This window comes from Phyllopteryx taeniolatus, chromosome 1 (genome assembly GCF_024500385.1).
Source record: "Phyllopteryx taeniolatus isolate TA_2022b chromosome 1, UOR_Ptae_1.2, whole genome shotgun sequence".
Classification (NCBI taxonomy): domain Eukaryota; kingdom Metazoa; phylum Chordata; class Actinopteri; order Syngnathiformes; family Syngnathidae; genus Phyllopteryx; species Phyllopteryx taeniolatus.
The window spans coordinates 21,553,392-21,566,109 of NC_084502.1; the positions used below are offsets into that span (position 1 = coordinate 21,553,392).

The following is a 12,718-nucleotide window of genomic DNA, read 5'->3' on the forward strand; positions in this document are numbered from 1 at the left end:
GTAAATGGACAGAAGAGGAGGAACTTGCATTCTGACTCACCAACTCTTCCTTTATTGGCGAGTCTGCCAGTTTGTTGGACGTGTGGGACAGTTTGTGATGTAGTGGCCCGCCTCTCCACAATACAAGCACAGATAAGAGGTTCTCCTGTGTGTTTCTCCAAATCTGAGAGTTTTGTTCGGCCAAGTTGCATGGGTTCACCGATCTCAGGAAGCGGGGCTGGTGACAAAGTCTGCGACTCAAAGGAGGATTTGAGTGTGGAGTGCTGTGGAGAAGGAAGCGGGGTAGGCGAAGTCTGTGACCTCGAGTTGCGTTCCCTACGCCGCTCACGGAGATGACAATCCAGTCTGATAGAAAGATCAATCAGCTGATCTAGGGAGCTCGGCCCATCCCTGGAGGTCAACTCGTCTTTAAGAGACTCATTTAGGGCCCCCCGAAAAACATCCTGTAGCACCTCATCATTAAAGTTACTCTCGGCAGCGAGAGTCCGAAAAGTGATCGCAAATTCAGCCACACTGCAAGAGCCCTGACGGAGTGACATTAGCCGTTTAGCATCTCCATGGAAAAAGAAGAGTATGACGCACAGACGGCTGACCGTTTTTCCCATTCCGCCGTGGCCCACGAGAGCGCTGTACCCCGGAGACAGCCGATGAGGTAGGCAATTTTAGCGTTGTCGGTGGAGTACGACTGCGGTTGCTGTTCAAACACAAGTGAACACTGGACCAAAAAGGCCCAACAAGACCCTAGATTGCCGTCGTAAGGGGCTGGTGCGGGTACATACGGTTCACGCATTACGTGGGTGAGGGGGGCAGTGGGAGCGGTGGGAGCAGTGGATGCTGCAGCAGGCGGCTGTGTGCAAGCTTGGAGTGAGGCAAATTGATTTTGGAGGGATGTGAGAGCTTGTGAGAAGTCATGTACCTTTTGAATCAGCAGGGTGAGGTCGTGTTGCTCCAAAAGCATGCTCTGTCCGGTAACAGTTTGGCGAAGGGTATCCGTCTCCGCTGGGTCCATGATGGGCCAGACTATGCTGTCAGGATTCAGGTTGCAAGTTGGACCTAGATGCAGAGAGGACAGGGAGGTGAGTTTGTGAATAAAGGTTTATTGCAGCTTGGAAGCGAACAAAGGAACTCTGAGAACTAAATCCGGGATTGGCAAGGTTCCAACGAGGACCGATCTGGCATGGTAGGAGTCCGTGTTATCGGTGGGCCGCAAGAGGTGAGCAGTGATTTGCAGGGAGCAAGGGCAGATGGCAGACTGGAACAAGAATTAGGTCGAGGTAACTCACTCGGTCTTCAGGAAGCAAAAAGATAGGCAAGGTGGCTAGGCTACGAACTCGACGTAGAGCGTTGATAGTCTGGCGACGAGTTGCAGTCCCACAGCGTCTTAAGAGCAGTCAGTTGTAATTGGGATGACAAGGTGCTAGACTGGCGGCATGGTGTGAACTGGTTAAAACGTCTGCCTCACAGTTCTGAGGACCGGGGTTCAATCCCCAGCCCCGACTGTGTGGAGTTTGCATGTTCTCCCTGTGCCTGCGTGGGGTTTCTCCAGTCACTCCGGTTTCCTCCCACATCCCAAATACATGCATGGTAGGTCAACACGTCAACCCTGCAAAGCACACAAGACACACACACAGGCTGGACTTAGGGTGCTAAAACAGCAGCCCTGACACAAGCTTGCATGCATGTTTTTGGGATGTGGGAGGAAACCAGTTTTACCACTGTGCCGCTACTAAACTAAACTTATTTTAGAAAAAAACGAAGAGCTTTTGAACGATATAATATATGCATCGACTGCACAGTTATTGCACTTTCTTTGACTGCGTTATCTTGGATTTTTGTATACAATTATAGAACGGAATATAATATTAAGGTAAATATTACAACAGTGCCCTGCGACTGACTGGCGATCAGTTCAGGGTGAAGTCAACTGGGATAGGCTCCAGGATGCCCGCGACCTCGTGAGCATAAGCGGTTCAGGTAATGGATGCATGGATATTACAACAGAAATACAGCATCTGCATACAACAATACAGCAAATGCCCATGTGCACATGACAATAATTATTATTTATTTATTTTTTTTTATTTCCGCGTTTATATTTTGTCCACAGTGAGTCTCGGTATATGTCACAATAAGGTGCAGGGGCCCCCCATAGCCGCACATCAAAAAGTTTTCAAGGTACTTTTGGTCGGAATGTCCTGTCTGAGCAATAAAACATTTGTGACTGTGTGTGTGTGCGTGTGTTTGTGGTGGGGGGGGGGGGGGGGGGGGGGGGGGGGGGGGCGCTGTGTGCGTGTACTTTTGCTTGCTTCCTCGTCTCTGGCTTCACTGTGCCCCAAGTGAGTGCAGAGAGAGGAGCATCGGGGAGCTGCGGGACTAAAGAGGTGGACCAGGGCGGAAGCGCTTCCGAAAATAAGACTTCTCTTCACCGCAGACGTTCCGGTGCAGGTCGGTTATGTTTTCTGTGATATGAACATCTTCATAAAACTTTGCTCCATGTTACATTTATGTGCTTTATCCTTGTTCTGGTCTCTTTTTGTGTGCGTGTGTGCCTTTCATGTATACAGTATAATAGAGTATACAAGTTGCAGAGCTTTGAATGTACTGCTTCCATTCACCATGAAAAATGATGTCATAAAGGCTTTTAAAAAAAACAACAGTCCAACGTCACTGTGCACTTGTGCCGCAATGGTTGTGTGCGCGCATCCTTGGGTTGTCGATTCGAGCAGCCTGCCATGTCTTGCACGGTGTGTGGAGGTACGTACGAACGTATGCAGGGAAGACAACCAACAAACCAGCGTGCATGGAATATACACCGTTCCGCGTTTTTATGCAGCCTGGACAATGACGTTAACGATAATGAAATATTGATTTTTCTACATGTTTTTAAAAAACAAAAAAGATTGGCTGACGCGTTTTGTTTTGTTCTTGTTGCAGCACACAGCTGTTTGTGACTAATAGTAGTTTATTAGACAATATGACTATGGGAAATACACTGCGGCTTGCATATGTCGCGCCACTAAAGATGAAATCCGATCATGTTCTGGGTAGGAATAGCTTCACACGGAGCTATTTATAACCACCATGCTGGCCGCTTCATTGTTATGTAGCAGTGTAATTTAGTCCTATGAAGGTCCTTCCTTCAAATAATGTCCCTTACTCGAATAGAGCCATCTCAGTTAATTTACTGGTGTCAAACTCGAGACCCGCGGGCCAAACCCGACCCCCTACCTCATTTTATGTAGCCTGTGAAAGAAAGCGTGACAGAATTTCTCATTAAGTTCTGTTCAAAAACTAGTTCTCCATCATAAAAATAATAATGAAACACAGGGGCCATTATGTAATATGATTTGGCAATTATTAGTTATTAGGGACAAGAACGGGCATCATGGTTAGAGAAATGCTTTTGGCAAAAAGTCAAACTTATTTGAAACGCCATTCACGTCAATATTATTTAAATGTGACAATAACACAGCTCAAAACATTAGCTCAGCCCTTAAATAGCCCCTCTTTGTCTCTTCAGATGCAGTCGAAGCAATAACAAATGACAGTGCTGTTTTTTTATAGCACAATAATTCACATGAAATTGAAACTGCTGGACTTGTCTGCAACCTTCACTTCCTCAAAAGAAGGCAAACTAATGAAGTTGTACTTCCTTTAAAGAAAGGTTTTAAGCTGTTGATATTTCATTTTAAAATTAGTCAAAGCAAATTTATTTATAGAGCGGATTTCCTACACAAGGTAACTCAATGTGCTTTACATGTTTAAATGCATTTTTTTTTTTTTTTAAAGTTATCAATTCAAACATAATTATTGGGTTACAAAAATGTAAACGAAAAAAAGTTTATCTATTTTCTTGTGCTTTCACCGGGTATAACTGACTCCATGAGGGCAACCATAACAAAGATGTGGCTCTGGATCCAAACAAGTGTGATGACTTTCCGCTCTCCATTTGAACATACCAACGCCTCTATCTAAGACGCTTCCCCATCAGGAGGAGAAAAAACAAACGGGTAATACCTGATATTAATCAGTTCATAGTGTTTCTTCACCCACAAACATTAAAGCCCTGACTGCTGAGCTCCTTTGGACTCAGTTGCTGACCAAAACAGCAGAAGCTACATGTGGCACTCACAGATGAATTTGTGTGGAGTCTTACTGTATTTTACAAACAGAGATGATTCCTGTGCATTATTTCACAAGAGCTTACGTTATGCGCAGTTGCGTCTTTAAACCATTACGCAATGATTTGTGCGTCCATGTTTACGTTCCATTCAAATCAGCCCCGTCCAGTTCTTCCTGTCTGATTGGCTGCCTTGTCATGCAGTTTGGTGGCTCTGAATGCCTTTTTATGCCCGAACACATTTGCTCTGTTCCGTTCATGACAAATTGTAATCAAGAGTTAACAATGTTTATTACAAAAATGAGTTTGTACGAATAAAAGCTAGTCGATGCCTCCCCTATCTTCAGTTGAGTAGATGAATGCATGCAGGTACTATTTGCTGCAATGTGGTACCAACTAGTAAAAGAGAAGTAAGTATCTTTTTTCTCAAATTCACACACTTCTTTTATGGCAATGATATTTTCTTTCTGGGCGGTCTAATTTGGAAAAATATACACGCTGGAAAAGAAAAGATGCCGTTACAAAGATGATCATTTTCAGTTTTGATTGATTGATAGCGTCACAGAGCTAATATGTTTATTACTATGGTGTGGTGTATTATGGTGAGGGTTTAGGTAGCCAAATTATTATATGCAGTGCGTTGCAAACCACAGCCATAATAATGGTCAGACAAAATCCTGTACTGTATACACTTTGAAAAAATCATGGCATTAAACGCCGCTAAATGTCGTAAATGGTGAGATGAACTCCTTCAACGTTCCGCAAACCTTTCTTGAACATTGCATCACACAGTACCACAACAATTCCCATCTGCATCAATTTCAATAAAAGCTTCTCAGAAGCACTCTAAAATTATAGACTAGTAGTACTGGGCAAGGTTTAGCATTCCAAGATGAGGTTTCTTGTTTCAAGCCAGGTTTAGAGTTTCAAAGTAGGGTTTCAAGTCGGGGCTCAGATTTCAACTTGAGTTTCTAGCACGGGTTGAGGTTTGTAGTAGGGTTCCAAAACCTGGTTTCAAGTCAGACCTGGGGCTTCAAACGAGGGTTAAAGGTTTCAAATTAGAGTTTTAAGGCAGTGTGATGGTGTCAAATCCAGGTGTGGTTTTGTGTGTCAACCTGGCGGAGACTAAAGTGGCGGTGCGCACCTTCATTCTTTCCCTTCATCCTTCCTTCCTTTCCTGCTTCCCTTCATCCTTCCTTCTTTCTGTCCTTCCTTCCTTTGTCCATCCCTCCCTCTTCCTTCATTTCCTACATCCTCGTTTCTTTCCTTCCTTCCATCTTCTTTGCATGCTTCATTCCATCTTTCCCCTCCCTATCCCTACCTTCTCAGTTCATTTAGAGTGTGTATTTTTGGCTCGTTTTGTGTGTATGTAATCATATATAATATAATATGATGTATGCATAATTTATACAATCCAACTTTTATGAAGTTGTGTGCGCGCCCCTTCATGTTGGGGACCGTGAGGGGAAAAGAGAGCACATATGTATGGTCTTGTGACGTAACACCGGCGGCGGCCGCGCGTGTGCGCGCGTGTGGGATTAGACCAAGGCAGCACCGAGCCTCCATTTCAAGTGAACACAACAAGCCTTTTTATTATCGCCTGCGAAGGCATACCATAAAGAGACTTCCACGGGCAATGCACGCCGCGACCGCCGCGACCTGCCTGCTCGCGGCCAGCCTCGGCTGCTTCCTGTACGGCCGCGATGTCTTACTGTGGCCGCTCCGTGTCTTTCTGGCAGAGCCGTCCTCCATGCCCGAGCCGGGGGCTGCTCCCAGGCGGAGCCCGCAGGGAGTTCCGTACACCGACCTGAAGCACATGGTCAACGCCGATGGACTGCACCTGTTCTGTCGCTACTGGGAGCCAGTCGGCCCGCCAAGGTCAGTTCGAAGGGGGGAATGAGTCAAGACATTCGGGTGTCGCTGTTGTGACGTTTAAACATAAGCCATTGTGTCGCTTTCCAATTTTGTCTTGTTTGTCACCAAGTAAAGACTCTCTTAAAAGTGTGTTTTCTCCCCCCCCCCCCCCCCCTTTAGTTTGTCGTCTGCATGTTGTACACCAAGGGTGGGCAATTATTTTTCCAAAGAGGCCACATGCGACCATTAACTTTCTTCGATACTATTTAAATTTATTTATATGAAACATTTAATTGTATTATTTCAGTATGTAGATATTTTATGTTGTTATAATTAGACTTTACACCGATTTTATCGGCCTTATCGGTATTGGCCGATAATTACTTATTAATTTTATGCTGATCGGCTTTGTCATAATTTGCCATTGATCGGCTCCGCAAAAGGCATTTACTTGGTGTCGCCATCGTGCACCGTATATTTAGCCTTGTCGCGTGTCTTTTGGCGTAGTCCTGTAAATATCTGACGGCCAATAGTTATTAAAAAAAAATGTTATTTATAAAAAAAAAAAAAAAAAAAAAAATTTCAGCGGTGTGGAACAGACAACACGTACTGCCGGATCAAACTACAAGACAAATTTGCTCTTTCACGATTGCACTACGTCAGACTACTGCAATAAAATCTTGTATTCCGATACCACCGCATCCTGTTTTTTACGATCATTGGAATTTATCTTGTCAACTCAAATGCGAACAGATACACTTTTTACCGCGGCGATGATGAGTGGTGTGCGCCAACTTTGTATTATAAGGACAAAATGGGGGAAAACGTGTGGTGGTGGTCACCGGTGCTCAGGACAGGAGAGGACGTTCGTTTAAGGCTGGCTTGAGGTATGTTCACATACTTTGACAAAAACGTTACGTAGCCTAGCAAGCTTGTGGTACCACGAACGGTTGGACGTAAACATTCCGCCGTTCTGTCGAACCATGCTCTAAAGCTTCGGTGTGGGTGAAGTCATCCATCCATCCATTTTCTGAGCCGCTTCTCCTCACTAGGGTCGCGGGCGTGCTGGAGCCTATCCCAGCTGTCATCGGGCAGGAGGCGGGGTACACCCTGAACTGGTTGCCAGCCAATCGCAGGGCACATAGAAACAAACAACCGTTCGTGCTCACAGTCATGCCTACGGGCAATTTAGAGTCTCCAATTAATGCATGTTTTTGGGATGTGGGAGGAAACCGGAGTGCCCGGAGAAAACCCATGCAGGCACGGGGAGAACATGCAAACTCCACACAGGCGGGACCGGGGATTGAACCCGGGTCCTCAGAACTGTGAGGCTGACGCTCTAACCAGTCGGCCACCGTGCAAAGTCATTTAATTAAAAATAAAGTAATTCAATTAAGGCGGCACAGTGGACAACTAGTTAGAGCATCTGCCTCACACTTCTGAGGACCGGGGTTCAATCCCCGGCCCCGCCTGTGTGGAGTTTGCATGTTCTTCCCGTGCCTGCGCGGGTTTTCTCCGTGCACTGCTCACACATCCCAAAAACATGCATGGTAGGTTGATTGAAGTCTCTAAATTGCCCCTAGGTGTGAATGTGAGTGCGTACAGTTTGTTTACGTGTGCCCTGCGATTGGCTGGCAACCAGTTCAGGGTGAACCCGTCTCCTGCCCGATGATAGCTGGGATGGGCTCCAGCACTCCCGCGACCCTTGTGAGGATAAGCGGCTCAGAAAATGGATGGATGGATGGGTAATTCAGTTACAGTAAGTTAGCACCCATTATTTCTGTCATGTAATGTTGGTTTGACCTGACTGATTAGAATACAAGATCTGACTTTCCAACCTTTATGGAGCCAAGGAACATATTTTACAATTGAAAAATCTCACGTCACACCAACAAACAAAAATGTCACAAAAAGTGGATACATTAATTACTGTATTTACTTCCTGCCATCTAATAATACAAGACCATTCATTTGTTCTGTCTGCCACTATGCCTCACTGACATAAATAGAGGAACAAAGATACATTTATTGTAAATATATTTTTTTGAGCAATTAAGTACCCAAGTATATATAGTAAATGAACAGGTCATTTAAATGGACACATTCCTCCATCGGTGATTGGTTATCGTTTTTTTTTTTCAACTCGGTGATCGGCCCCAAAAATCCTGATCGTGTAAAGCCTAGTTATAATTGGGTAATGCAAAGGTTAAACAAGTAAGCAGTCATTACATATTGCATACAGTATATATACAAGCACCACTTTTAAAAAAATAACAACAATTTATTCTTTAAAATGTTTTATTTTGACTTCATGAACACTTAAAAACACGTGTTTGTAACATGTCCCATCTACTCTGTCAGTCAGTCAGTCCGTCCCACTTGAATGTGTCATACAGATACAGCAAACACAACGTAGACTTACTGTCCTTTCTGACCCAAGCTCATTAAAATTATAATTATGCTAATCTCAATGCAACTCTGTCAACCTTTGCTGGATAGTGACCCAAGGAGGGTTTTCTTGCTAACACCCACTGACCAAATGTTTTTGGACGTTATACAGAGGTTGGAACATTTCGCTACAGTGAAAGGATACCATGTTCATACATTAATATCACTTCCATTAATTTGTTGTTTCTAATTGCTGTAGCTAAATGTGATGTTGTTGGCCATTTTACACATGCTTCCTTCATGCATATGTGGCTGTGGCAGCAAAAGAAACACAGATGTCACACATAAACTGTGTAAGCTTCTAATTGCATGCAGCGTGACAGCACAAACGATGTGACAGAATGTGCAGGCCCACAAAACATCTGGAGTCAAGATATTACACAACATTTTCACACGTTACATCTCACTGCCTCACCACAGCAGTGACTCATTAGGTCAACTGATGTGTGGATTCATTAGTTTACGGCAAACACGAAAACCATGTACATAGAATAAATAAATGTCAGGGTTACTAATAATTGTAAAGAGGGTCAAATATAAAACAATTGACTGATAAATTGGCATATTTTTAACTGCTTTGAAAATGACTACCTTCTTTACGTCACATTGAGTGTGTATTCTTTCTCACATTCTCTTAACACATCTTGTCAAAAAAAAAAAAAAAAAGCCAAAGCAAAACACAGACAGACTTAATTCTTGTTGAACTGAGAACTGGAGCTGATCTTGCACTTGAAGGCAAAGGCTGACATTTTCTGCCTCTCAGAATTTAATTGTTTCACTTTAAAAGTGTCCACCTTTTTTGTGTATCTGAATAGCAAACCATTTGGTTTTGTGCTTGGATCACGTTTCAAGCAAATGTCGGTGAGCTATTATTTTGCATCTTAAATGCCAAGGGAATTTGACTATCAAATGGCACATTTTTACTGAGTTTAGCACTACACACACATACAACTAAAACCTTAACACTCTAGATCAGTTGTTCTTAACCTTGTTGGAGGGACGGAACACCGTAAGTTTCCTACGGAGTGCACGGAACCCTTCCTAATTTGAAAAATTAAACATGGTTTATTTCAAATTCAAAACGGGTATATATTTTGTCTGTGTAGATTCTCAGTCATGCACAAAACAAACCACACACAAATTGCACACAAAATCCCTGTGTTAAAAGAACAAAACCAACAAAACATGAATTTCACACAAAACAATAAAATTCAATGAAAATTTACTTTAAGTGAATGTGAACTTTGCTGTGTAATATTAAATGTGCAATCAATTTAAATATTATTTAGCCATTCTTTTTGTAACTTTTGAATTTTACCGTAGCATTTATGGGGGCAGTGGGAGTGGTGTTGCTCAAAGCGCTGCTGTGAGTTGCATCCAAGTGCGTCTCTGCTTCCCAACGCCAACACTGCCCTTAATACATGTAGTCATAAAAATAGTAAGAGAAATGTTTCTGTTTGGGTGTTGCTTGCATCTTTTGTCCATTTTTTTTTGTGCATTTATACGACACAGTACACTTGACTTACCCAGTATATAATGACATCCTCAACTGAGATGCAAATTCACTTTCCATCAGTGTGTAGGGCTGTAACGGTGGGTTGGTAGAATCTCTCTCTGAATGTTCTGAACTGTCCTGTTTCCATGCCAGTGTTCCATTGAGCGTAAAGCTACCTTTTGAGCTGCAGTGTCTGCTCTTTTTCTGACCACAAACTAGTTGAGATCAGCCGAGCAACGCACTCCCCAGTTGCTTCTCAACACAATTAATCAACAATAAAGTCAACACAATTGTCAGAATTCCTAAAGTCCCTGTAAAGTGAAGTCATAGATGTTTCTAAACACATTATACATGTTTAAAGATAATGGCCTTGTGAGGATAAATGGTACATGGATGGATGCTGAAAATGTGCAAAGACTGAGGACTACATAGTGCTGAATTGTGGAGCTATAGCATTAAACTGTTTTTCACCATTTCTTTTTTTCATGATTTTTTTGGGGGTGTGGCTAAAAATGCCCCCTCGGCCTAACCAGTGACAGGCATAGGCAACCCTCCCCCACTATATAAGAATTTGAGCTGTCCAGTGATGTAGTAGGGCGACTGATTGGCTGTCACATTACGTTCCCACCAAATGCGCATTAGTTGGCTTGTCTGCTTATTTTACCATTATAGTGCACAGTAACTATTAAATTTTGAAGGTGAGCCTCAACGTGATTTTACATTGTGTAAGTTATCATTGTTTTCATAGTGCTTGTACTGTATACACTGTTGTTGACAGTAGTGGTATTTGATTGACAGTTAACAGTTGAGCATGGTGTGGTTTCAAGCACTCGGCGGACACGTGCATAGTGTTTCAGAGCGGAGACAACGGTTTGATTTTTCACCATTTTGAAGCCTCATATTAATACTTGTAATTTTTTTATATCTTTTTATCATTCAAATTTGGCAGGGTTGTTCACAACACTTCTGTGATGTGTCAAATTTACAAGACATATTTGCTTTACAAGTCTTTAACAAAGTGGAGAAGGACTTGCACATGTGACGGCTGCTGTCTCATAAAACCTATTAACCATAGCTTGTAAATTCTGGTAATGAAGATGTGAAATATAATTTAACATTAGTGAGAAATTTAATTTAACATAAGTGATCCATCAAAATGGAAATTCTTGACCGAAACAGAAAACCGAAACTCTGGGGCCCAAGGCCGAAAACCGGAAGCTGAAACACCAAAATAAATGAAAAATCAAGCTGAATTTGTAAGCACTTTTCATACAAAAAAAAATGCAACACAAAGCGGTTTACATGAATTGAAATACCAAATTAAATCAACCCCTCCTTGAGCCATCACCTTATTGTGGTGGAGGGGTTTGTGTGCTCCATTGATCCTAGGAGCTAAGTTGTCTGGGGCTTTATGCGCCTTGCAGGGTCACCCATGTCAAACAGGTCCTAGGTGAGGGACCAGACAAAGCATGGCTAAAAGACCCCCTATGATGACTAAATTGATGGAATCACGTTTTCCCTTGGCCGGACGCGGTTCACCAGGGCCCCCCTCTGGAGCCAGGCCAGGACGTGGGGCTCGAAAGTGAGCGCCTGGTGGCCGGATCTGCACCCATGGGACCCGGGCGGGCACAGCCTGAAAGGGTAACGGGGTCCCCCTTCCTATGGGCTCACCACTTGTGGGAGACGCCATAGGGGTCGGGTGCATTGTGAGCTGGGCGGTGGCCGAAGGCAGGGACCTTGGTGAATGGCTACAGAAGCTGGCTGTTGGGAAGTGGAACGTCACTTCTCTGGCAGGGAAGGAGCCCGAGCCGTTGTGTGAGGTCGAGAATTTCCGACTAGATATCGTCGAACTCACCTCCACACACGGCTTGGGCTCTGGTACCAGTCCTCTTGAGAGGGATTGGACTCTTCCACTCTGGAGTTGCCCACGGTGAGAGGCGCCGAGCAGGTGTGGGTATACTTATTGCCCCCCGGCTCGGTGTCTGTACATTGGGGTTCACCCTGGTGGATGAGAGGGTAGCCTCCCTCTGCCTTCGGGTGGGTGGACGGGTGTTTGTGCCTATGCACCAAACAACAGTTCAGACTACCCACCCTTTTTGGAGTCCTTGGAAGGGGTGCTGGAGAGCGCTCCCACTGGGGACTCCATCGTTCTGCTGGGGGTCTTCAATTCTCATGTGGGCAATGAAAGTGAGACCTGGAGGGGCATGACTGGGAGGAACAGGGAGGCCCCCCCCTGATCATAACCCGAGCGGAGTTTTGTTATTGGACTTCTGTGCTCACCACGGATTGTCCAAAACAAACACTATGTTCAAGCATAGGGGTGTCCATATGTGCACTTGGCACCAGGACAGCCTAGGCCGCAGTTCGACGATCGACTCTGTGGTCGTGTCATCGGGCTGGCAGCCGCATGTCTTGGACACACTGGTGAAGAGAGGGGTGGAGCTGTCACCTGATCACCACCTAGTGGTGTTTTGGCTCCAATGGTGGGGGAAGATTCCGGTACGACTTGGCAGGCCCAAACGTATTGTGAAGGTCTGCTGGCAGAATCTCCTGTCCGAAGAAGTTTCAACTCCCACCTCCGACTAAACTTTGCTCACGTTCCTTTGTCACCGAATCTGTTCATAATTTTTATGGACAGAATTTCTTGGCGCAGGCAAAGCGTAGAGGGGGTCAGATTTGATAGCCTCAGTCCTGCATCTGTGCTTTTTGCAGATTATGTGGTTCTGTTGGCTTCATCAACCCATGATCGCCAACTCTCACTGAAGCGGTTTGCAGCCAAGTGTGAAGCGGTTGGGGTGAAA

The 12,718-nt window shown here is 44.4% G+C and overlaps 1 protein-coding gene across 3 annotated transcripts in view; it reads left to right on the forward strand.

The window, feature by feature from the left end:
* Positions 1-2,330: 2,330 nt before the first annotated feature.
* mgll (monoglyceride lipase) overlaps positions 2,331-12,718 on the forward strand; it is a 40,650-nt gene continuing 30,262 nt past the window's right edge. The window contains exons 1-3 of one of the 3 annotated variants that reach the window (XM_061780695.1): positions 2,331-2,445; positions 2,565-4,010; positions 5,860-5,998. In XM_061780695.1, the coding sequence (XP_061636679.1) occupies positions 5,871-5,998 (128 nt within the window). In that variant the 5' untranslated portion in view covers positions 2,331-2,445; positions 2,565-4,010; positions 5,860-5,870. Of the gene's footprint in view, positions 2,446-2,564; positions 4,011-5,512; positions 5,999-12,718 lie in introns of those variants that run through there. The other 2 variants (XM_061780705.1, XM_061780685.1) reach the window with 2 other exon arrangements.